General features: G+C 31.5%; 1 protein-coding gene across 1 annotated transcript in view; it reads right to left on the bottom strand.

Moving 5' to 3' along the window:
* Positions 1-24,651, bottom strand: part of LOC131847112 (protein split ends-like) — a 94,277-nt gene extending 69,626 nt beyond the window's left edge. The window contains exons 1-2 of the mRNA XM_059196579.1: positions 24,326-24,651; positions 2,414-2,728 (exon numbers count right to left, since the gene is read on the bottom strand). Of these exons, the coding sequence (XP_059052562.1) occupies positions 2,414-2,728; positions 24,326-24,408 (398 nt within the window). The 5' untranslated portion in view covers positions 24,409-24,651. The remainder of the gene's footprint in view (positions 1-2,413; positions 2,729-24,325) is intronic.
* Positions 24,652-26,584: the final 1,933 nt, after the last annotated feature.

The raw sequence follows: 26,584 nt of genomic DNA, 5'->3' as shown, positions 1-26,584 counted from the left end.
ATTGTCTATCTTATAAATTACGCATCAAATTTTAATGGCGTTTCAGATTCAAAAGGAAGGTTAATATGAATAATAGATACGTTATACCACGCACGAGGAAGTGAAAAGTAGTGCAAAACTTAAATGTGTCTTAAATTCGGAGATCTTAAGGATCGGATATGACGTACCTACATTTCATACTGTTTTCATTAAAATAAAAAAAAATTATACAAGAAATAATTTTATTCTTTTTATTTTATTTATTATATATAGAAAAGGAACAAAAATGTACTTCACAATTATGAGGCATGAGGTCTATTTTTATTTAACGATACAATAAAAAATCTATGAAATTATGTATATATTATTATTTTAATAAAACATAATTATCATAGCTCTGATGTTTGGAACTGGAGTTGTTATATACTGTATTCTGCACGTTATATCAATAAAACTATCTAGTGACAAGTCATATTGCATAGTCAACCTTAATAATGTGCAATCTTATAATTTAAACTATGGTCGAATTTCGATCATTGTGCAACCACTAGTAACAATAATAATATAATATTAACCACATGAGTAAAAACATAGCCCGAAAAAATGAAAATTGATAAGCTTATTTTCTGAACTTTTATTCAGAAAATAAGATTACCGATAAACTCCGTCTTTAATTCTTGAATGTCGCATACGCCGATACAAGTAAGTCATAATTTTGTATGTAATATTTTACTTTACTGCATAAGTGGTATATACAATATTTTCCTGTCAGAAAACTTTTAAAACAAAGAACGTCGTAACTTCACATATTACACAAACGAATAACAAATCTGTTTAATGAAACGAAGAATTATTTTTATTTGGATGACGTAGCCAACTTTTTTAAATTATTTTAGTACAGAATAACATTTATCATACAACAATAACGATAATGACAGCAGCGTATGAATTATTATATCAAATAAATGGAAATATAACAATAAAATAAATTGGAGATGAGATTACATAAAAAAACACAAGAAAATATAATAATAATTTTAAGGAATTTGGTTCATTTTTGGTACGTACATAATTACATATTTATGCTTACGACATAGTTATGTGATTTGCTTTAAAAAGAAACATTTATTTTTATCACATTGCGTTATTAAAGTAGATTTATTTTACTTGTACACAAACCAAGTTTATCGATTTGACCAAATTAGTTGTAGTGTTTACGTACCTTAACAATTGTTAGGTACTTATATGTAAAATAATCCTCAGATTATCGTATGGTTAATAAAAAAAAAATTCCCTACGATGTATCAGTTATATAACAGTAAAAATATACAACATTTATTAATACTGACGTAATAAGGTACCACTACGCATTATTTAAATTATTCAGGTGTACTGATGAATATAACTTTGCTACTTTTTTTTAAAACAGATTATATCTGTATATATAGTGAACATGTATTTGATATAGTATGCTAAAAATATTTTTTATTTATTCATTACACGTAGACCTTCACCAAAACCAACCTTTACCATATAATTTACACGTAATGGAATAGCGGGGTCTTCTAGCATACAATTAAAGCATCAAAATAGTGTTTATTTATTGTAAAATTGATCTTAAAAACAATAAAAGTGTCCTCGACGGTTAAGAAACCATTACGGGAAAATATTATTACAGTGTTTAACAAAAACACACAGCGTTATTAACAAGGTGCATAATCGAAAACTTTCAATAGGGGCCGCCGCCTGCCAGTTATTGTTGGGAGGGAATATTTGCTTGGAGAAGGTCGATCCAAATTCACTGTACTCCGTTATAGAGACACTTATGTAGGCACTGTCACATTTTATCACTTCACTGTCACTGATTGATGCGCGTTCCGCACTGCAATCCAGATATATCACTGCAATCCATACAGAGATCGCCGTATATTCACTTTTGGCGGCGGCGGCACCGACTCATGTGTGCAATTTCTAAAGCCGGGCATGCTCTCAAGGATTTCAAAATTCAAACATACCACGACAATGCAACAATAAGCAGTCCTTATATAATCAGGTAGAACTTCAACCACATCGTCACAGCCGCTCCATTATGCTTGTGCTGTGGTGCCGTCAATAGGCAAAATCGCAGCGATAGCAATTTAGTGACAAGCGTTCACTCATCTAATCCAGTGGTCAAGAATGTAAAAATCAAATAGTATTATTATTTATAACAATTTATTATTAATATCTGTGACCAAATAGATTAGAAATGAATGATATCAGTGTGTTTCATCATGTTCCAAATGGCCACTATAAGTAAAAAGTAATAACATAAAGATTATAAATTATTATTATATGTAAATATAGATAATTATTTATATATTAAACTTAAGTCATCGTAAAAATGGAACATGATTCATCACGTAGAGTAGAAAAAACTTTAAAGAATACTCACGATAGATGGTAACGGGAAACCGAAGCGGGAGCTGGTGTTGAATTCACGGAGGACGAAGACCCTGAGTAACCAGAACCAGCGGGCGACGAGCCAGCGGACGGTGCACCCGCCACCGTCGGTATCGCTGCCGGTTCATAGTATTCGGTGGTAAGGGTACGTTCATCAAGCACATGCTCAGCGTTGTGTGCCTTCGATGCTGACTTGATGTCCATGAAAGCAACTGTAGCGCAAACCCCACTTGAGCCACTAGTACTAGTAACTGCGCTTGCACTTTCCGTTCTACCCAGCAACTTGACATTCTGGACTCGGCCATAGCTGTAACACGAAAGATGTTTTCCGAATATAAATAATAATAACTACAATTTCTTTATTTTTGTATATATATGAACATGAAACAGGACAATTATTTTGGATAGCCAAATACAAACATATAAAGCACAAATAACAACTAAGTTTAGGGTCGGCTACATTTTACTGCTCTTAAGAAATAACAGAAAGAAGAAGTAATTATTGACTACAATAAATAGACAGGACAGGCAATACAAGTGTGGGTCAACATAAACAGTGTGACCAATATAACGTCACAAAACTACGGTTGTAGCTAATATCTCAAATAATAAAATGTTTCGTTATCAAAACATATTTTTGGAGCCAGTATAATGAAAATTGTTTAAGCAATAAAATGTACACTTATGTTCTTTGTTGTTCTATCAATTTGTTATTAAAACTATATAAAAAACGTAGTATTGGGACTTAACCGCTTCTTTTCTTCTCCATTCCATAAAATAACTAAACAAGGTGTAGTCGACCTATGTAACTTTTGGCAACAGTTGCCATTTTCGTCCGGGAAGCGCTTGCTTGTCTTTTGCCATTCAAGTTTAATTGTTTATTGACGTGTTAAGTAGGATACGCATAGAAGTGGAGGTAATAAAAACTCGTAATCCTAATTACTCGTAATACTAAATATATATTTCTTTCATAATTTTTAATACACTTATTGAGGAGCTCAATTTATATTGTGTCAATTGTCAACTGCTCTAGTAACGAACTATAATCATACAATAACATTGTTAACAAACAGACAGTCAAAACTTTATTTTAATGTAAAAATAAATGGATTTGAAACTTAAAAACTAAAATATGAAATACTACTAGTGGTAACCTTATGGTAATTTTATTCCTAAAACTTTAAAAATATATCGTGTTCCACATAAATGCGACATTACACTATATATAATTAACGTTCACGTTCAATTCCATACAACTATTTGAATAATCTTATATATATAATTCTCGTGTCACAATGTTAGTTACCTACTAACATTGTTATACTCCTCCCAAACTGCTTGACCGATTTTTATGAAATATTATATGCATATTCAGTAGGTCTAAGAATCGGTTACTATCTATTTTTCATGCCCCTAGATGATAAGGGTTGTCCACCCCGAATATTATTTATTTTTTGGACAATTTTTTTTATTATGTATCATTTAAAAAATACATAGAACCCAAAATTGTCACCCCTATTTTTTTAAAGCGTTATTAATTTATATGGCAAAACAACGTTTGCCGGGACAGCTAGTATTTTATAATTATCTGAATATGTATATTGTCTGTGATTGACAGGTAACGCAGACGTTGCGAAACCTCGGCGGTGTACTTTTAACACAATACAACAGACATTGTTTACAGCCACTGTTATTTATCGTCAACTTACAGGTAAATTATTAACACGCTAATTGGGGCCGCTAGCTGTGAATACTTAAATATCCTTTCAACATTTGTATTTTTTTATGTAGGTATTATAATGGAATGCTGCAGACGTCTGCGCAAACGGAATAAGCTGCGGGTCACCAATGTAGGATGGCATGTTGATGTCTAGTCAGTCAGTACATTAGAACAAATTCACCAGTTAACACAATGGTTTCCAGTTTATTTTGAAGGTGAATATGAACATTTCTTGCATTCATGTCCTTAGTATTTACAATATTTTTTGAGTATTGAATTGGTTATTGCTTATATTATATACTTTATTTGTAGACATACATAGGGCATATAACTTTTTTATAGTTTGTTACGCTGTTATAATTGAAATTGTAAAACAATTTGATTAATAATAAATAATAGAAAAATAAATAAAACATTTATATAGTTATTCAATATAGTCAGTCAATAAAGTGGAAAAATCATTGATTTTGTAGCTTTTAATGAAAACACTTATTCCTTATTTTGACAGTTTAACTTTGAGTAATAAAAGTATTATATACATTACTAATCTTAATATAGATTACATTGGACGTAATTATAAAAAAAAGTAACTCGAAGACGTCTGACCGGCAAGAAGCGAGCGTCAGCTTGACTCGCGAGAGCGAGCAAGACTACAAAAAAATGCGCAGTTGCCATGTTGGTTGCTCGCACCGAACGACCGATAATGCGCTGTTGCCGCTTTGCGAGAGTCGTTATATCTATACATGTGTATATTTAGCTCTACGTTTATTGTGATGCTGCATTCGGCCGAAAACTTCGTTAAAGGAATCACTGGGTAGGTAACATTTATTATTTCTATTTTTAGGTTTTATACAAATGTTCATTCAGTTAATAACAAAATGTACTCTTTAAATGGGTAGTATGGGTACTTGAATCAACTAGATAGGTATATATTAATCACTTTGTAAAGTAATCGCTTTGTAATACGCTGCAAGTGACAAGACGGTTGACTGTTTTTTTTTTTTTTTTTAAATTTATTTGTTTCTCGACTGTTTTTTTATTGTCCCATTTTTTTTTGTATTATAAATATATTATGTAGTACTTCAGCCGCGATTTGATACGGCCAAAGTTTTAATTGTATAATGTGTTCCTCTGGAGGGGATGTTAAATTATAGAAATAAATACATATATATTATAGTTATATACATACGTAAATGAATAAATATATATTTCTATTTGTATGTTGTGATTTTGCAAATTATTATGTTTTGTTGATCTTTTTGAGGTTATTTACAATATGTTTATAAATTATACGAGTCGGTTGACTGTTTACCATTGTTAGAGAGGAAAATCCCTGGATGCAATTGTTCTAAATTTATGGTGAATTCGCTATAAGTGCTTCGTCCTCCGGGCCAGATATTTTGACTACCGAATATGTAGAATACAAAATAATATATTAAAGTTCTCTCAATTTTTAACACAGGTTTTTAAAAAAAGGTACTGATAATACAAAACTGTACTTGCTTTGTAATAACTAGAAGTCGAAATTTTATTAAGTTTAAAGGAGCTTCTATTGTCAAAGAGTATAAACAATTGAGTAGGTAGTATAATATTTGTTTATTAGTATATGTATTTGTATTACATACTAAATATGTGTACAAGTGCGTGTAATTTTTTCTTATGAATTTATCTTTTAAGCCTTATAAAAATAATAGCTTTCTGCGCTTTTTCTCTACTAATAATACCATAGAAATACTCCTCGGTCCGTATTTTTAGGTTAAAGGAGTAAATACAACGTTTTTGCTTCTTTATTATTATAATATAGAAATCCATATGAATGGATTAAATAAATAAGTGTAATAAAAGTAAATACGTACAGTAAACTTGCAATAAAAATGTGAACTTAGGTATAGGCTACATCAAGTTTAATCAACGGTACCAAAGTGATTAAATCGGTCGATGTCTGGTGCGCGACGTTGCCACATTTACTCTTACAACATGGCCGCGCTTGCTGTACTCGTTTCCGTGTGAAACTCAACGACTGCGTCTGTGTTCGAGTACCAGTGGCAGTCAGCGACGCGCTAGTGTCGGGGCAGGGTGGTAGGGTATGAGGGGGAGGGAAATACCGGCTCAGTGGGTGACGTCAGTCTACTTTCTGAATAGCTACTTCGTGCGTTATATTCTGCTTGGTGGAGAATTTAAGTTTGCCTTATTGTGTACGACCTTTAAAGATAGGTGTTTGGATATTTCGAATAATATATTTTAATAGCACTGACGGTTCATTTGTTAATAACAATTATGTTTTTAAATGTAACGTTAGTAAACATTTGTGTGTACTGTATAACTGTATAAAATGTATATTTCAAGCAAATAAATAAATAAACACGGAATAATAGTATAATAATATTTTCTACCAGAACTACATATAATGTGTATACTAACCACTATAGTTCGGATTAACAAGTAGAATAATAAGACTTAACATGTCTTAGCGAAGTTCAGTTAATGTTTTCAGAATATTGTATATGCTTCTACATATTCTAGCAAAACGTAACTACATCGAAGTATTTAAATAGGCAGGTACACCGGACGCTTAGATGTATATTATTTACAATACGTTCCATGATTATGCAGATTAATATATTTAAAAATAAACTTAATATTAATTATGTATTATTACAAATGTAAAGACACTTAGATAAATCAAATATAAAGAGACGTTTCAATAAATATTTTTATAAATACTATTCTACAGCATTAAATACAAAATGCTATCACTTTCATAAAATTTCGAAGCAGTCCTTGCAGTTCACCTCATTGTGAAATAAAATTTAATTAGACGTGCAAATCCTATCAATCAAAGTAGAATCACCATTGAATGTTATCAACATTGTCATCAAACACCGTTAGATTTTTTTTTTCAAATTAAAGCCCGAATTTAAATGCTAAATGCTAATCTCTAACACGTAATTTTGAAGCAATAATCACGCATACATATCATAATTAGTCCATTGGTTTAGGAGCTATACTTCATTCCAATAGACATAAAAGGTAAACAAACGTTTACATATACATCTTAAAAAAATTAAGAGAAAAGAATTTGGATGGGTGAAACTACATTTGCCTATAGTCACGTACGATAAAAAAAAATCATTCATGCATTATATAGAAATCATAATAATCGCAATGTATTCAATATAAATATCAATAATAACCTAGTAAACTGTAACAAAATTTAAATTATTATGCATATTTTTAATTCTATCTCTGAAAAATATCGTTATTATTAATAAATAAGTAAAATAGTATTCATTTAATAATATACTTCATCTGTCACACATTGATTATGAATGAATATGACGTTAACGTACTTGTATGACGTATAACAAAATCAGTAAAATGAAACATTCATTAAATTTATTTTTGATTCTTACTTATTTTGGTCATCTGTGGACTATCTATAGTCAGGTTAGTGACCCCTTTGTTTACCTTTTATGCAAGTTCCATTGGAACGGAGTATAAGATGCCATAGACAGATACACAGATTCCGTCAACATACTTCTGAGTAGGAGGTCAAAAAGAACTTGTCTGCATTCAATATTTTCCATGTTTCTCAATTGTTTTTTAGTACGCATTGTATGACTTTGTAATGATCCACCGTAAGACTGTTTGTTCTGAATTCCAACAGCAACACATGGCAGGCGTCATCGCTTCCCGTAAGAATTAAAAAATACCTTTATTTGGAATGCTTTATATATATATAAAATAAAAAGAAAATATAAATAGAAATTGAATACTCAACATGAAACTTTTGCCTCAACGAAAAGCAAAAAGGATTATCCACAGATGCATCACAAACCTTAATGACGAGGTGAGTTAGGAAGGAAAATAAGTAAGCAAATACAATAGTTTATATGTATTACGATCAATTTAACATTTTGTATATTTTTTGTGTCCTTAACAATGGAATAGTGCACTCGACTGCAGTAACGATATACTCTGGCACCAGTGATGGTTAATAGAATGAGCCCGACTGTATATGTTAGTTCACCGTAGCGAATAAGAGGACAACATTTGTATACTTTGGTAAATAATTATGACATTTCATAAATATTATATTATATTGGTGTATGCGGTGGCGCCAGTTTAACTAGTTACTATAGTTGCTTGATAGAGAGGTAGTGAAGTCAACACAATATAAATAAATAATACTGTTATATAACATTGCTCAATTGATAAATTTATTTTCTACTTGTTTATTTTATATAACTGCTATAACCTTATGTTATAAATAAACGTAGACACACTATATGTTATAACATTTTAACTTGATACTGGCGAAACAATTGAGGATTGATTTGTTGTATCCAAAATAATGTAAAATAATATTAAACGAGTGACGCATAACAGACTAAAAATCACGAAATTGGGACCTGGGTTCATCAGTAGGATAATAAAAAGTTAATTAAAGAGAAATATACTGAATTGTAAAATCATGACAAAAATGATCATCATCGTGACAAAAAATGCAAATTCTTTTTCTAGTAAGATTTGTGAAAGGTTTAGGTGAAGGTTTAGGCTAAGGTTATTAGAAATAATGCCTACTAAATGATATTTTTTCTGCAAACCTCTGACAATGAGTATAATGTATGTGGTATCAATTATTCATTAATTGATAACACATACAACAGTTTTTTATTTAAAATGAAGCGACATAATATTATGCGCATTTTTATTTCCGTAGAGTCAGGGGGTATTGCGGTGGCTAGGACTACGAAACGGACTAATAGATGCTATGAGTAGTACGATATAAGTTCAACACGGTCGTGTCGGTCGCCGAAGCCCGGGTTGCCCGCGCAGGTCGATAGAGCGAGGGAAGTGGGTGGGACCGCGGTATACTGTATTGGGTGGTGCCCTCGCCCTCACCCCGAAATCCCGTCAGCAGCCAGCAACTTTCACGTTGCATAATAATGTTACAACACCTAACGTCCAAGCCGCCACCACCACCTTATCTTAACCAATATTACCCCATCCGCTAACTACACGAACCCTCATAGAATATATAAAATGTTCCATTATATTTTATTACTAACATTTTACTCTATAAAAAGATGAAAACAGAAATATGTTTTATGATTCAAAATTATTTTTTAACAAAATTATACAGGGTTTATAACGTTTTAAAATATTCGTCTGACTAACATTTACAAAAAGGGAGCATCAAATAATAACCCATTTTTAGTTTCTTAAAGTGCCTGTGAAATAGATAATATTAGTATTTGGCAATATCGTTGTATGTTTTTGACAATATTCTGTGAAAATAGAAGTTAGTAGCGTTAATTTTACATATAGGAAAGTAGATTATAGTGATACTAATACGAAAGAGATTTTCGGAATTATTATGCCTGCTGTGCTTTTGTAAATAACTATATTTTGCACAAACTATGTCTTAGGGTACAAATTTCAAACTGAAATGTATAAAAAAGCTGAGATCAGTCCAAGTTTTTTTTTTAACTTTAACTGTCTATTACAGAATTGACCTGCTGACACGAAAATTTTAAATTCAATAAATGGCAAAATCACGAAACAACTCACAACTCGCAATCAATATACTTTGATACATATATATATACATTAACTGCTTACTGAATTAGAGAAAGCAATAAATAGAGAATTTTTTTTTATACCTAATACGAGCAGGTGCAGCAATAATTTTAGGGTAGTAAATTTAGCGCGTACAGTACCAGAACACAAGTCCTCGGCCATGTATAAGAGGTTTCTGGGTCGTCACATATTTTCTAATGACCGTGGTGGAGTTTATGTCTATACGCGTTATTTCCATCAGGAAGACAGATTTTTTCAAAAATACTAATAATATCACTGGACAATTCATATAGCGTCATGTAGTTCCAAGCTAAGCGGAACTATACGTTATGGGTACTACACGACTAATAAAAATACTTAAATACATCATCATCATCTGCTTCTCCTTATCCCATTTATTTGGGGTCGGCGTTATATGTTTTTCCCTTCTTTTAGGGATGAATATCCCTGTTTGCAATCATCTCGTTATTTACTTCCTTTCTTACCATATCATCTTTCACACAGTCCATCCATCTCCTTTTCGGCCTTCCTCTGCCCTTATAAACATCCACATTCATATGTAACACCTTCCTTAAAATATTATCTTCATTCCTAAGCATTACATGTCCGTGGTATGGACGATTACTCTTCAACCTCTCCGACCCGGCGCCTCTTTGATACTTGCTCTAATGTATTCATTCTTTATCTTATCCATTCTTGTCGCACCACACATCCACCTCAACATTCGCATTTCAGTTGCAAGCAGTCATCTTTCATTTGTCGCCTTTACGGGCCAGCACTCTGATCCATATAAAACAGCAGACTGGATCATGGTCTTGTAAATTTTTACTTTAAGCTTAAGGGGAACACGCGAGTCAGACGTTGTAGCCGTAACCTGCTGCCACTTCATCCATCCTGCGTTAATTCTGTGCTTTATATTCCTGTCTAATTCACCATTGCTTTGGAGGAGAGAACCTAGATACCGGAAATCGGAACAGATCGGTAATGGAGTTCCATTTAGTGATATGGCTGCAGAGCCGGAAAGACCCGCAAAATCACAAAACATATATTTACATTTTGGAATCACTAATTTTTAAGCCACCGCTTTCCAGCTTCCATCTACTCTGTATACCAGCTCCCTCCTCACCAACGAGCACAATGTCATCTGCAAATAGTATGCACTAGAATGCCTCTTCTTGTATCTCCAACGTCAAGGCATCCATTATCAACAAAAAGAGGTACGGGCTTAAAGCCGATCCCTGATGCAAGCCTCCAGCGAGACTAAACCATGTGCATGTTCTTGGGAGCACGTCTGTATTTTGCACACAGCTGACGCAGTGAAAATATGGCATCTGTGGTACTTTGGCCTGGCATAAATCCATAAATATATAAAATAATAAAGAATACTTTAATACAGTCTTTTCTAAATGTAAGTAGTATTATACACAGAAAACAAGAACAATACGAACAATCAACTCATGAATACAAATGTTTACAACTGTGAGAGGACTGAACACACGATCATCCGAAGGCAAGGGCTGTGCTATATCTACCGCTGGACCACCAACACCGTCGACATTTATTTAAACGCAAATACTTTAGTTGTTTTTAAAAATTTTAAAGATATTAAAAAATAGAATAGCCGTTAGGATGTCCCGCCTTAGCATGTTTCCTTCATCAGGTACTAACTTATATGTGTAGACTGCAATTAATATATATGTATATTTGAAATTATCAACATCAGGTCAAAAAAATGTGAAGTAAAGAGAAAACACTACGATTACTACTTTAATTGCATACTCCTTGACAACGACAAAATAGCACAATAGCTGAAGGTATATTAGAAGATTAACATTTTGACAAAAAGGGTCACTACATTGACTTAAATTAGCCCAACGTGTAATTTAAGTCAATGTAGTGACCCTTTTTGTCAAAATGTTAATCTTCTAATATACCTTCAGCTATTGTGCTATTTTGTCGTTTATATAATTTGTTTTAAGTTTGGAGATAAAACACCAACAAGCGTTGCTTTTTAATAATAATTTAATCAGGAAATTAATTATTACTGTAAGACTACACATATAACACATATAAAAAATATCTTTGTAATTACGATAGTGGCCTAAAGACGATAGTATCTGTTAGAAACTCGTAATATTGTATAATTTCTGTTTTGACTGTTTTAATTTTTAAACTACGTTTTTTATTAACTTATAGCTTATATAGGTGATCTCAACCTCGTTATAATCCAACTACTAACACATTTTTTTTTGTTTTTTTAAAATTAAAATTTTATGACTTAATTTAAGAAAATACGGAATATTATTAAATAAGTAAAAGGTTGGAAACTTTATATGATATAGACATCTCTCAATTTTGTATTTAAAATCATTCCACATAGGGAGTAAGATGTTTGTTGAGAGTTGTAAGATCTTTTTTAAATAACTTTGATGTGTAAACATCATTATTTAAACAAGACCAGACCAATGTTAAATGTTGCCTTCCTATGGACGACATCATAAGATATTTTAAGAAGTTTATTTGCTCATTGTAGAAAATTTTTATGGTCTTTGACATAAAGCAGTAAGTTGTGGAAGCTTAGCAAACTTGTTTTCGAATTTATTAGGATACTTTTATTTTGTAACTTCCTCTAGTTTAGGTAATTACGTTTTGTCTGATTTTTTATGTGTATTTCTCTGTTTGAAACAGGTAATATAGGTAATATCACCCTTATTACCCTTACCCTTAGAGAAATACACATAAAAAATAAATTCTTTAGTTAAGATTAAACATATTATATGACAATAGATCACAAAAAAATTTTTACTTAATACACTAAGCACTCAATGAACACAAAAATAAACAAAATTATATAATTAAAATATTAATTTTAGACCGAACCGAAGTTAGTCACGACAATTCATACAGCGCTATCTAGTCCCAAGCTAAACTGAAGTTGTGTTATTAGTACTAGACATAAAACAAACTGATTTTAGAACATATATAATTGCCAAGTATAGTAAGTTAGTCACGACAATTCATACAGCGTTATCTAGTCCCAAGCTAAACTGATTATAATTGCCAAGTATAGTAGTGAACATATGTACCAAACAAAGATGTAATATATGAATCGTCGCGAGCACACCACCCGTCATCGAGGTACGGTCGGCGCAATGCCGCTTTGCGCACCATTCCCTCACCCTCGCCGTAACATGGGAGGCCGGCTAGAATCGATCGTAATACCAACTGCGCCCTGCGACCAAGCAAACTTGCGACTCTACTATGTAGGGGTCCTATTTATACACGACACTTCATATGTATTATATTTACGAATGTCAAGCGAATATCAACCACACACAACCAGAGACGCAGGTGATATCAATGAATTACGAAATAGAAAAGTTTTTTCCACATTCATTAAAAATAAATATCATTCGCCAAACTACTGGTCTAATTACGATAAGTAATTAGATCAGCAGTTTTAAACTATCGTGAACCAATCGTAAGAAATTGTAAGAATATGGAGAAAATCACGCTGTTATACTTCCTTACCAAGCAAGTAAAGCCACTTCAAACAAGATTTATTGTCCGATTAAGGGGACTCTTGTCCAAGTTAAATTATGGTTTACAAGTGACATACCCTCTTTATGAGTAGGTATAGTGTAAACTTGTAAAGTGACAGCAAAAGGCTCGCAGATGTGGTTGTAGTATTAGATACATTGTTTTAAGTATTTCATGATTTCTTTGTCATGACTAAAATCACTCCATAAGTCCTTATTTTTTTTATCAGATAAATACAAAATATTGTTTCTTTCGAAGGAATACCTAAGTTAATTAACATTTTAGAACACAGTATTAGGGAAGCAGGATAACTTTGAAAAGTAAAAATAGATATGCGTTTTATTTTCTGATATTATTATTACTAAATCTAAGTTATAGAAAATTCCGTCTAACTGCCTAGTTAAGATGATCCCTACTTGTAATAAATTAAAAAAACATAAGCCTCAAAAATATCGTGCATATACCATTTTTGGCGTTTTTCATCTAGTTTGATTTGTCGTTTCTCATTATAAGGATAGCATGGCTTGATGGAATTAATATGTGGCAAGGTAGATAAATGTAATTATTCTTGTTGTGATATACGAAAATAATGATAGCAGCCCGCTGTTGTATCGCTACATTAAGACTTATCACCATTTTCGCAAGTTTTTATCAAGTCATCGTTGCTATATTATTAAAAATATAATATTTCAGTATAAAATGGGCACTACAATTGCTGCTTTTACACATCATAGAAAATTCGTGTTAAATTAATAGAAGTTATTTTTAATCTTTAGATGATCATCAATAACAATTATAAGGTGCAATCGACGAGACTTTAATAAAAAGCTATAATTTATTAAAAAAAAAATATAGCTTTTTATTAGTCTCGTCAATAAATAGTAATTTTCAAAAATAATCGATGTAATATCTCTATAACCTCTGTATACTGTGCTCTTCGTGTTGATGAAGTTAAATTTACGTCAAAATCTAGCTAGCAATAACAACATTGAAACCATAAGTTTAGTAGTTGTTATGAATCTCTTTAAATTTTTGACGTTTTAGTGTTTAAACATTAGGTACGCAGTACGCACGTATGTAAATAAAAAATTTTATTACGGTACACACTTTATATACCGATGATAAAAATACATATAGATCATGTGACAGACGATGTAAACGCGTAACGTGAGTGAACAGAATAATAATAATAATAAAATATTCATTCATTTATTTTTTTCAATTCGAATTTATGATAATTTTTAAAATCATTACAGTTTCAGTTAGCCTTATATATTAACTGAGGACAGGACAGATATAGTATTAAAACCTTAGTTCGAAAATATTTATTCATTTGCAGTTTCTGTCGAGAATACATACACTTAAATAATACAGTGGTTATTGTGTATACCAATATATTTAGATTAAAAACGTATTTTTTCTTTTCAATTTGATATCAATAGTTTTATTGTTAAATTTTTTTACCTAATACCAATGTAACAATTTACCTACATTAGGTAAATTGTTACAAAAAAAAATAGTAATTGTAATAAATATTGTTTGTAACAATAAGCTACAGCAGGTAAAAAAATTAACACGATTTCAATTTTAATACGTTTTAATAAAACATTTTTCTTTAATATATTATTTAGGTTATTAATTATCGTGCTAATATATATAACAATATGGAAAATATTGTCCGGAAATAAAATACATTACGAGTAATAGATATATTTTTAAATATAACAGATTAAAAAATAAATATATATACTGTTCAATAAAAAGCTAGTAGTATTTATATAAAAATCATCCAAAGAACGAGTGGGCAGCAGCGCTACGCGTCGGATACGTGCCTTGCCTATAATATCTACACAATAATTTATCTAGTACGTAGGTACATACGAATCAGTCCGACCGACCCGTACACTAAACTCAAACGTGCGGCGTTGCCAGCTCTCATCGGGCGCCACTACCTACCTACACAACTACGTATACATAACCCAAGGCGACTAGCGAATAGAGCTGTATGGCGAGTGTACATTATCAGTTGGTTGCTAGTTGTACGGGTGGATCGATATATAATAAATATTGCGTATTTGAATAAGGAGATATATGAATTTTATTAATTGGTTTTGGCTCAATGTATAACTATAAATTTAATTATATTAAAAGTTATAGTAAGCCCATATAGGCCATTAAAATAATAAAAGCATAGTATATCTTGCGTCAGATAGAAAATTTGTACTTTAAAATCAAGAAAGGCCTGCTGATGGAGTGGATGGGATTTTTTTTATTATGGGAAGACAATAAAAGAGCGCTACCCCGGGTTGCCATCCTAAAACATTTACGGTCTTATTACAAAAAATCTGTTAAAACTCGGACGAAACGTGGTCTAAATGGTCGAGGTTTAAACCATTCCTAAAGTTAATACTTGGAATAAACCTAACATTATTACGAATCCAGATCTAACAGAGGACTACTTAGTACTACAGTTAAATCGTTCATTATGTATTACATACAGAAATCAGTCACTCATGTCTGTTAGCATACAATTACGTTCCGTTTTACCAGAAAACTGAAAAGATCAAATATAGTATTACTTCAAAAAAAAATGTATAAACTAAAAATAAATTTATTTCCATTTATCTATGTCTTCATTATAACTATTTCATTAATATATAATATTTTTTAATGTACTATTAGGCTGAAAATCAGTTTTAAGTTACAAGTAGGAGTCCTATACGGAGAAAAGGAACGGCGGGATATTTTTATTGGATCGATGCGAATGGTGACTACTTCAAAGTCAAATGAGTGAAAAAATAACAAATACCGTCTTTTATATATTTTTATTATCGTAAAATTAGCTTTAAATATTTTTAGTTAATATATTTTTAATTTAGTTAAAATATTTTTCGACACACTTAAAATACAATTTTTAAAATGGAGTTTGATTTTTTGCATTTAGACCACTGTTAAACTAGGGGCATCGCAGGTCTAACTTTAGACCATAGACGAATCACGATTTAGAGATAAACTTCATTTTGTAATAAGGAATACATTGGTGAATGGTTTATTACTAGTGCTAAACCAGGTTTATCTTTTTGTAATAAGGCCTTTAGGCGTTTAGATCTCGTATATTAGCTCAATTTGAGTTTTTTATGTAATGTACATTATCGTATTTTGACGGAATGTCGTAGATGGGTCTCATAGAATTGTAAAAGGACGAAAATGTTCTCATATCAAAGGTGATTTGTACGAGGTTTTTGTATTAGCATCATTAAATTAATAATTTTCATGTTCGGGATTTCCATTTAATGTTAGACATAGACACCTATATAAATATCTATGCATTGTAAATAAACTGGATTTTAAAGAAAAAATAATTCAATTGAGTTTCTTGCCAGTTCTTCTCAATTGGATCTATATACCGAACAAGACGGTAGGAAAAAAAAATATAATTTAAAAACTTGACGTTCATAAGCGGCTAAAATGTCCTACATGGATAAATGATTTTTTAATTTGAATTTAAGTATACCTGACGTTATCATCCTTAACGTGGTGACCAGTCAGCGTATAGCGTTAAAGCAAGAGAGTACCACATGATTCATCCAACATACATTCATTGAAAAAAATACGCTCGACCTTCACATCTGGAAACCATTATGGTGAATATGACATGATGGTAAACTGGTGCTAGACCAACGCAGGCTATGGAATAGCGCACCCTACTATTCCATTCCATAGTCACCAATAAAATTATAGTTGAATATTAATTAACTCACATTACTTTTACAGAAACAACTGTTTGGAGTTTACATATATATCGCCAATCAAATTATAAATTTTAGTTTACAGTACAGCAATAATGTGAAGACAATAGTTAAGTTTAAAATAAGATAAATGACAACTTAATGACACGTATATTAAGTTCTTCGTGTTATTCATATGCTGAAACACCGATATGGAACTTTGAAATCTGTATCCTACTTATGATATAAAACTACACTTACGTCTATTAGGTACGATCCATTCCTAAGAAATTAATAAAAATTAATGTCAAAACTCCAAAATCGTAATTTTTAAACTTAAAATGACCATTGAATAACGAAGTTAATATATTTTCATTTATATAATAGCATAGATTGCATTAGCAAAGTCCGTACAAACAAATAAAAAAGTATTTAAAGATGCTTTAACTAATAAATATTTATAACATCTTAAACACAAAACTTAATACGCACACAGACAAGCAAGCAACTAATATAGTTTCATAGCCAGTACAAAAAAAATATATTTTTGTCTGAGATACTTACAACCCAGTATATTTAATAATACGCTAAAGGTAACTCTCTGGATACTTGCGTTGTGATGTGTTGGCGTGCATTATCATTTTATTACAGCTTACATACATTTTGTAAAAAACTTCTCGAAGCAAGCGTTGTGTTGGGCTGCGGCAATTTGATGACCGCAACTTGAAATAGCATCTCGATACTCGCATTTGTAACCGATGCGTAGTAGTTACTATGCGTTGTGGTATTTCACTACTGCTTATATGAATTGTATATGAAGAGCATTACGACGCATGAGGCACGGCACCTTGAGGTGCAGCAATTCGTTCAGCCGTGTTGCGCTGCGTTTCGATGCTCTTTACGGTTATTTGTATTCAAAATGTTAATTCCGGAAATTCGTGACATAAACTTGATAAGTCTTGTACAGGTAGATAATTTTTAATAATCTTCACAATTTCTTCCAGGTCCTATTACCATCAAAAGATTATTAAAAATATATACTTTTATTTAAAAAATACGAATGTAAGTAATATACATACTTTATCTACATTTATTTCAGTGGGACATTGTATACTAAATATTTAACAGTAATTATCGAAGGATGATCTGTGTTTCAAGTAGCATAAAGTAATTATTAAAACAGTAACCTGAATGCAATATTTTATATTTGAAAGACACTAATGTATCACATAAGTCGACAACGTAATGAAAATTAATATAGAATATGTTTATTATTATTTTACATCAATACGTAAAATAGTAATAATAATAAATAAAAAATCATACATTTTATTTCTGTTAGATGCTGATAATTATGATTATTTTACTGTTACATGTGCTATTTGGTTTTCTTATTACATTTTTGTTGGTTAATTATTGTACTAGCTGATCCAATTTGTCTAAGCCCAACTAAAGCAACGGCGATAAGATTTTGATACTCTACAGACAAACCTGCAATTTGGACAAGTAAATAAAATGAAACGTATATTCATTTATTTTTGCCTGATTTGTGTAGTATTTCGTGATCTTGCCCCGAATTACACGGCCCTCGTATCCAGCCATGAGTATAAATAGTATCAGATACAACACTAAACATCTAATCAATCAAAGCATTAATGCAGCATTACCACGCGGTGTATCTGATAGTGTGTAGTGATTGTCTAATATAAAACAATTTCAAATTATTGCATCTTTTGACGTCTAACGACGTCTAGTGATGTTTTTACACGACATCCGTCAATAAGAATCACGAACATTTACTTTTACAAAGTTTTTTATATATTGTCGAGAACCCAGCCGGGAAAACTTGAATATGTCTGCACATTAACTTTAAAGAACCCTGATACAGTTTTTTCATGATATCTTTGTACAGTGAATTTCGGCGTACAAAGTGCGAAATAGCTTTTTACTCGTAAATAAACGAAATCGTAACGTAAATAAGAGAAATATTACAAAAAAAAAATATTCGTTTCGATAAGCTAGATATGTAAGGAAAAATATACTTTTCGTAGATCACCGCTAGATAATTGGGTAGTTAATAAAATTTCATAATACCATCTAATTTTAAAATAGATTGTACGACTGCTAGTACAAATCAAACGTTATGAAAACCGGAGTTTATGTTGGCGAAAACAAGAAACGTGTAACTGCTCAACACGGGTATACAACATTTTATTCTTTACTGACTGGTTTTGTTCGAAACATGTCATAAAGACAGACATTTTAAATTATAAACTATAGCTTCTTGCCAGTTATTTTTGCTCGTAGCGGAGTTCAATGACCTTACGGCGTCCCCCGCCCGCGCACCTATGCTGCTTTTGGAGCGCAACATTGCAAAAGCGTGGCGGGGCATAACTGCCCGATTCTATTGCCGCTTGGACGCTGCTGTTTTAAAAACGATGCGAAAGTTAACACTAAAAGGCACCACAATAAATATCAATTTATATTATAAATGGATACATTTCATAAACCACAAATTCGCGTGTAGTGCATAATTCAGTGTCAACTAACTGTTTACCACAATTTAACTGCAAAATATAATAAATGATAAGTCATCATTCGTTACGTTACATTTACACACTAAATGTATTTGCTTATTTATATAGCTACCGACTAATACATGGTAGTAGTTAGCAGATGATGTTCTCTTTGTAATATCTTCAAGAATAAATTATTTGTAGTATTATTACTTTATATTTGCCTTTAATAAACATGACACATTCCAGGCTTGACAATTTTAAGTTTGTCCAAACACATTTGTAAATAAGCCCAGTGGCCAGTACGTATAAATTACAAAATGTTAATCCGTAATTACCATTGTCATTGTAAACCTTAGTTTGAACATCTCCGTCTACGATACGTTACTATCATTTTGATATATGTAATAAAGTATTTCACATCATCGCCGTTATCCATCATCATTTATTGGTAATGTTTTGTACATTACTTTATCACCATTATCATGTAATGCCTTTTCTCATTACATTATGGCGTATTGTACTCGCCATGAAATTAAACAATTTCGTAGCACTATACAAAATTGTTTCTGTCACTATATGCACATTATATGTTATAGGAATAGCTAAAAGGCTGATACGCAACCTATTGATAAATAGCAATTAGTCGCCTACATGAACAGCACAACAGACACCATGTTTTCATGAATGGCCCCTGTACTGTGAACTCCTGTGAACTTGGCACACGATATTCAAAAATCGACTTTTTTTTTTTTAAGATTCTGACATCCTTTTGAATATTTCTAGAGTTCTTTATAATCATTTTAAATAGTTCCGATGTTTAAATTAAAAAAACAACAAATTTAAAAATTTCACGCAGCGCACGAAATCACGAACATCACAAATTTCTTCGGTGTTCTAGCTTGCTTTACAATAGTTCTACAGTTCTCTATCAGTTATATCAATAGTTCTAGCGATTAAAACGCAAAAATTGATTTTTGCAGTTTCGCCGCGTCCCAATTATAATTCATATAAGAAAAGAGCAATTTCCGACGCGAGTTCTAGCCGATCTGATAATAGTTCTGGGCAGCTTTCTCCGAGTTCTACAGAAAAGCTTCATAACTTTTTCCTGGAAAAGAATTATTTTGCAAGTTATTGCAAAATATAAATATACAAAAAAAAAATTACGAGTTCTAGCCGATCTGATCGGAGTTCTGGGTAGCGCTACCTGAGTTCTATCGAAAAGTCTAGTAACTTTTTCCTGTGAAATAATTATTTTCCAAATTATCGATTTTTAACTTTAAAACGTTAAATTTTTGTTTTATCTAGGAACTATTTAAAAAGTGATTTTTCCTGTGAAATAATTATTTTCCGATTTTTTAAAATTAAATATCGGAACTATTTAAAATGATTATAAAGAACTCTAGAACTATTCAAAAGGATGTCAAAACTCTTAATAAAAAAATCGATTTTTGAATATCGTGTGCCAAGTTCACAGGAGTGAACTAACATGATATGCCTCTAATCCGGTAATTTCACTGCCTCGCCCTTTAACAGAAACATATATTACAGAGTAACCAGCTTAGCAGCTGAAATAGGCAAGACTGAGTTATTCACACGGACGACTTTTCTTCACGCAGTCTAGTCTACCTTTAACATTACTATTCAACATTACTGTCATCTATAAGTAAATACAGCTACTAGCAATGTCTGCAAACTAAAAATATAACAAAACCTCACAAAAGAATCACAAAGAAGTATAGCGACCAAGCCAATTATCACATTCAAAAATAAAATTTTTTTTTACATATACTTAATAAGTAATTTATGGGAAGACGCATTAAAGTTTACAATATGATATCACAATATATTTTAGATCTACCTTTTACAATTCCATTATTTTTATTACGAATTACTACTTACTTGAATTACTTAAATAAAGGCTATTGATCTGCCTTTTACAATTCCATTGTTTTTATTACGAATTTCTACTTAATTGAATAAAGGCTATTACTCAATATACGATTATTTAAGAAACGACCTAGCCTAGCGTTAGTTGATCAGACAAGCAATTTTCGATATTTTTAATATGTTACAAATATACACTATTGAACGCTATTATTTTCAAAGATAGATATTGATTATTATTATTAAGTATAATAATAACCGATTGATTCAGTTGATTAACTAAATTTTAAGATTAAATTTAAGATTCTAGCTAGCAGAATTGCACTAGTATTAAAAAAATTACACGCCGCCGAAAGATTAATATTATGAATTTGAAAATCTTACCATTAAATTTAAAACAATTTAACTATATCACATCGATACTTTGCCAGCATAAGTTAAATATCTAAAAAATATTAATTACCCATTATATCTTATGGATGTTAGTAATATTTGAAATTAATAAAAGACTATGAATCCTTTTGTCAATGCAGTCAAATATCTCGTATTTTTGAACTCACTCAGTGTTTCATGTGTATTAGGATATGTAAATAAACGAACTTACGTAGGTATGTAATTTCACGATATCCTCTTCCATAATTGCGACAGAACCTAGTTATACGACATAATAAAGCATTAAGTCAATACTCAGACGACGCGCAACGTGTGTGATTTATCTCTCATTATAGTAGAATCTTCCTGTTATACAAAGTTTCAAATCTTTGTTTGTGTAATTTTTCATTATGAGTTTAGGATATTTAACTTAAATGCAAGACAAAGTAGGCCGACAATACTGTTCCCATTTTTTTTCAGGACTTATTTTCGCCACTGTGTCCCACTGCACTAGTTTTTATTTTACTGATGATCATCGAATCGCGCCTGCGCTAACAGTATGTTGTGAGTTGTTGAGGCACCAGTGGAAGACAAGAATTATGTCAGGTCAGCTCAGTTAGCTCACCATGGCATACACAATCCAAGAGGGACACGGGAGTATTGGCACCTAACATGAATGTATGAATGTGAACCATCCTAATTATAGCCAATTCATGATGACTTCGTCACGTATCAAGAGGCCTGATATTTTAGTCCTAAATATTAACAATATGTATTGTATGTACACAAATACATACAAATTATGAGTAATAATTTGGTAATATTGAAAATTGTTCATTTACTATGGAGTCTACAGTAATGAAAACTTTTTACTCAGCATGAAGCAATGGATAGTGTACAACTGTACATAGATTCATTAATTTTAGCATAAACGAATATATCGGATTTCTCATATGTATAATTATTTATAATTATATGAATACTTTTCAATGGGAATATTATAGCCCAAGATGTATTTTATTTTATATCAAAAAGTTAGTAATCAAATGATTGGTGAAAAATTATATAATTTGTTTTTAGAAGATACTATAATAACAAAATAAGCTCTTATTTATGTTCGTAGTCAAAAACGTAAAACTCAGCAATTATGGTGCGACTTTCTTGGTCTCTACGTCCGTCTGACACTGCGCTATATGTCAGATTAGACAAACTTGAAATTTAAAATACTTCTAGATGATGTTGGTTCAACTTTAATAAAAAATCTTGTAAAAATAAATGCATATTTTTACAAGAGGATCAAAAGCAAGGACTAGTATTAGTGCCATTGGTGAATTTGATATTCATCATATACCTGAAACTGTAATATATCGACTAACACACAAATAAAATTACCATTTTACAATATTTTTGCGTAACCTTGAGTTTGTAAGCCTTACACTTTACGGTTAAAAACCACTGCTTACTGTTATTGGTTTTTATAATAATGAATAGATATAAATAAACGATAGAACTAGGAATTTTATTTAACATGGTACTGTATTAAGTTGCACTACTTAACGTTGCACACTATTAAATAGTGGCTTGGTACAGGCTAAGATTACAATCTCAATGGCTTAATTTAAGCACAGTCAAATTGAGGTAATTACAAAAAGCATGATTAAAAATTTTCGTATTAAGTACTGATTCATAGCCATTCTACATATAAAATTAAGGGTGTGCTAGATATCAACTTAATTATTTGTTGATTAAAATAAACATTAGTACCAATTTATTATGTTATGTACAACAATAAGTGATAGTGTGGAGTAAGTAGATATGAAATGAATTCGATATAAGTATTACGTTGGGTAATAGGTATATACGTAATACTGTATTTTATAAATAGGAAGGTAGATAATTGTAAACAGCCTATTAAACCAAGACGTCCACTTGTTATCGATTTTAAATTACATTTGACTTTAAAAAATTAAAGATAATAGGCATATCAATATTTGGCTAGTTAAACATGTACACAATCACAAACCCTACAACCAGGCAGTAGAGCAGAAATAAAATTTAATCAATCCGCATATTATTGACACGCCTACGCTTCACCACTATACAAGTCAGTTACTTCTGTGAAAAGCGACTTGTCTTGGCCATTGCGACGTTGCAAGATGTCGTCATTGACATGCCGTGTCGACCGCCGCCCGGCGAGGCGAGGTACGTGTGTAGGTAGTCAACGGAAGGAGACGCAGCTCGACGACGCTTGGTACAATGCTTTGTTTATTTTACAATTACAGTATTCATAACAGCAGTAGGGTAGAAGATGCAAACATTAAGGTTTCTCATACGCTGTAGACTAAATTATAGGAAAATATCAGTCTTTCAACACAGGTTTAGACAAACACATACATAATAACAAGCACTGAAATTATACACAAAACAGACTTTGATCTGGTCTCTTTTCGGTACATCTTATTATTATGTTGTAAATAATGTACAATATAGTTATACAAATAAGTCTGAATACGACGAAAATATCCCTGAAATAGAATTAAAAACAAACAATATATTACCGTTTGAAGTGCTCCCTTATTCGGTCTTCACGAATGTTATCGGGTAAGTTTCCAACCCACAGATGCCGAGTCTCTCTAACCATCTTGCTTCAAACTCCACATTAGGAATCATTACCCGTTTGCGTCACTACGTGGCAAAAATCAATTTTGCACAAAACGGTGCTTCGCACATTTTGAACAATCACTTGAATTTTAACATTACCATTGTTTTGGACACTTAAGTTACACTTCGTCATAAAAACAACACTATCTTTCACTTCACGACATTCGATAATCTCATCACAAAATCCACTTCACTATAAACACACCACGTAATAGACGCGAGCGTACTCTTCGCAGCTCTCGAATTGACAGTGAAGCTAGCCTCGACGCGAGTTTGCCGATAAGCCCCGCCTTCTGACCGCTGCCGCGCAAAGTGGAGTAGGGTGGCCAGCAACTATTTAAAAAATATCTTTTAATGTTTTCTTCACAAAATTTTAAAGATTTAACAAAGATTTTTGGCATACTTTAAAAGACAGTTATTTTTTATAGTTGATTGCAGACGCTATTTTTGTACGGGAATTGTTGTTAAACACCAGATATTTCATATTTGTTTAATACTTTATGCATTTTATTTGCATTTTTAAACAAATACCAGATTGTTTTGTTAATAGATAATAAACAATTGCACAAAACTCGCCTAGAAAACAATCAGTAGATATGTAATATGACGGTCCGCTGGCCAGCTCACCCTAATAGTTGTCTGTCTCTTTCATATTTTCATGTTTGTATCTCACTTTAACTTATGGCATAACGTTGTCAGTGTTGCAGTAAAATAAAAATACCCGTAGTGTATGTAAATAATATATATTATATAATATGGAACTGATATTTAAATTTCGAATGACTTTTTAATTCATATTAATTATTAAACACTCTATTTTTAGAAAATTAAATATAAGTAAAAGTGTAACTTGTACTCTAAAAGTGTAAAATTATGTGATGGTGATTTGATACTTCTTATAACTCATTCCTATTAAGTATAGTTTTTTTAGTTACTATTATAACTAAGAAAAAACGATACTTCATGTATAAAAAACGATAATCTTATATCTAATATCGTACTTAATTGACTTTTAATTAGGTATATTCCTCTAATACAAATACACCAGAGATGATTTGGAAACAGGACTTTTAACCGTACTGTCAAGTACGGTTAAATGTCCAAGTTGCTATGGTACCCAAAGAGTTATCCTATATTGTCAGCTATTATTTTTAATAAAGTATTTAGAAATTGCACTTTTGGTTTAGCAATAAAGAACGTCTCATTTATATACTAATATTATAAAAAGGTAGGTAGTTTGTATGCTTGCTTGTTCAGGGTAATCTCCGGTTCTGCTGATTCGATTTCAAAATTTTTTACTGTTAGAAGGGTATTTATTCCCGAGTGCTATAGTGTATATAACATCATGCTACAACCAATAAGATAAGAGTAGCAATAAAAAATGAGGCAAAGCTATTTATTTTGAGTGCTTCCGCTGCATGCGTTGCGTAAAAGTTACACAAAATATATGGAATTGATCTCTTCTTGGACTTTGGAGGTTGCGACAATATATGTTTACCTTTTATGCTACTTAGCCGCTTCCCCTGCCACTCGCGCTGCCAGTCCTTAAACTCGCACACGAGAAACTGACAATCGAGTGAGCGCCGGGCAGCGCGAATGGCAGCGCCACTGGCATAGAAAGTATCGTATTTACACTCTCGCGCTGCTCACTTCCGTGCATATAATATAATACATTATTTATCCAAATGATATTATATAAGATATTTAATTTTATTAACGAAATTAAATTAATTTTCAACAAAATTGTCCTTTACATCATTTAATTTCAAGGTACACTTTAGGAGATATCTTAGTTTTAATAAAAGAACTTACTGATTGGCGAAATGACATATCGACGCAGTCTTAGAGAATATTAGTGCATACTTTCACACACGCCAAAAGACAGTTTAAAAGTAAAAAAAAAATATTGGACCCATGCGAAGTCGGGTTACTAGTTTTAGATATAATATTATAATTAATTTTTAAGTTTATTTATATTTTGTTTTATTGCTTTCTATATTTCTATTGTATATATTAATAGAGGTGAAATGATGATTAATTTTCTTGCTCTTCTGATGATTTTGGTAATACATCAAGTCTCAATTCTTCCCTTTCTAACGGACAAAATACAGACTATTTTTGCTAATCACTCCAAATACATAGCAAATACACTTCGG

The sequence above is a fragment of the Achroia grisella genome, unplaced genomic scaffold, assembly GCF_030625045.1.
Source record: "Achroia grisella isolate CSIRO2021 unplaced genomic scaffold, CSIRO_AGI_Agris_v1 utg516, whole genome shotgun sequence".
In the NCBI taxonomy this organism is placed as follows: Eukaryota; Metazoa; Arthropoda; class Insecta; order Lepidoptera; family Pyralidae; genus Achroia; species Achroia grisella.
This window is presented reverse-complemented; position numbering and strand designations above follow the sequence as displayed.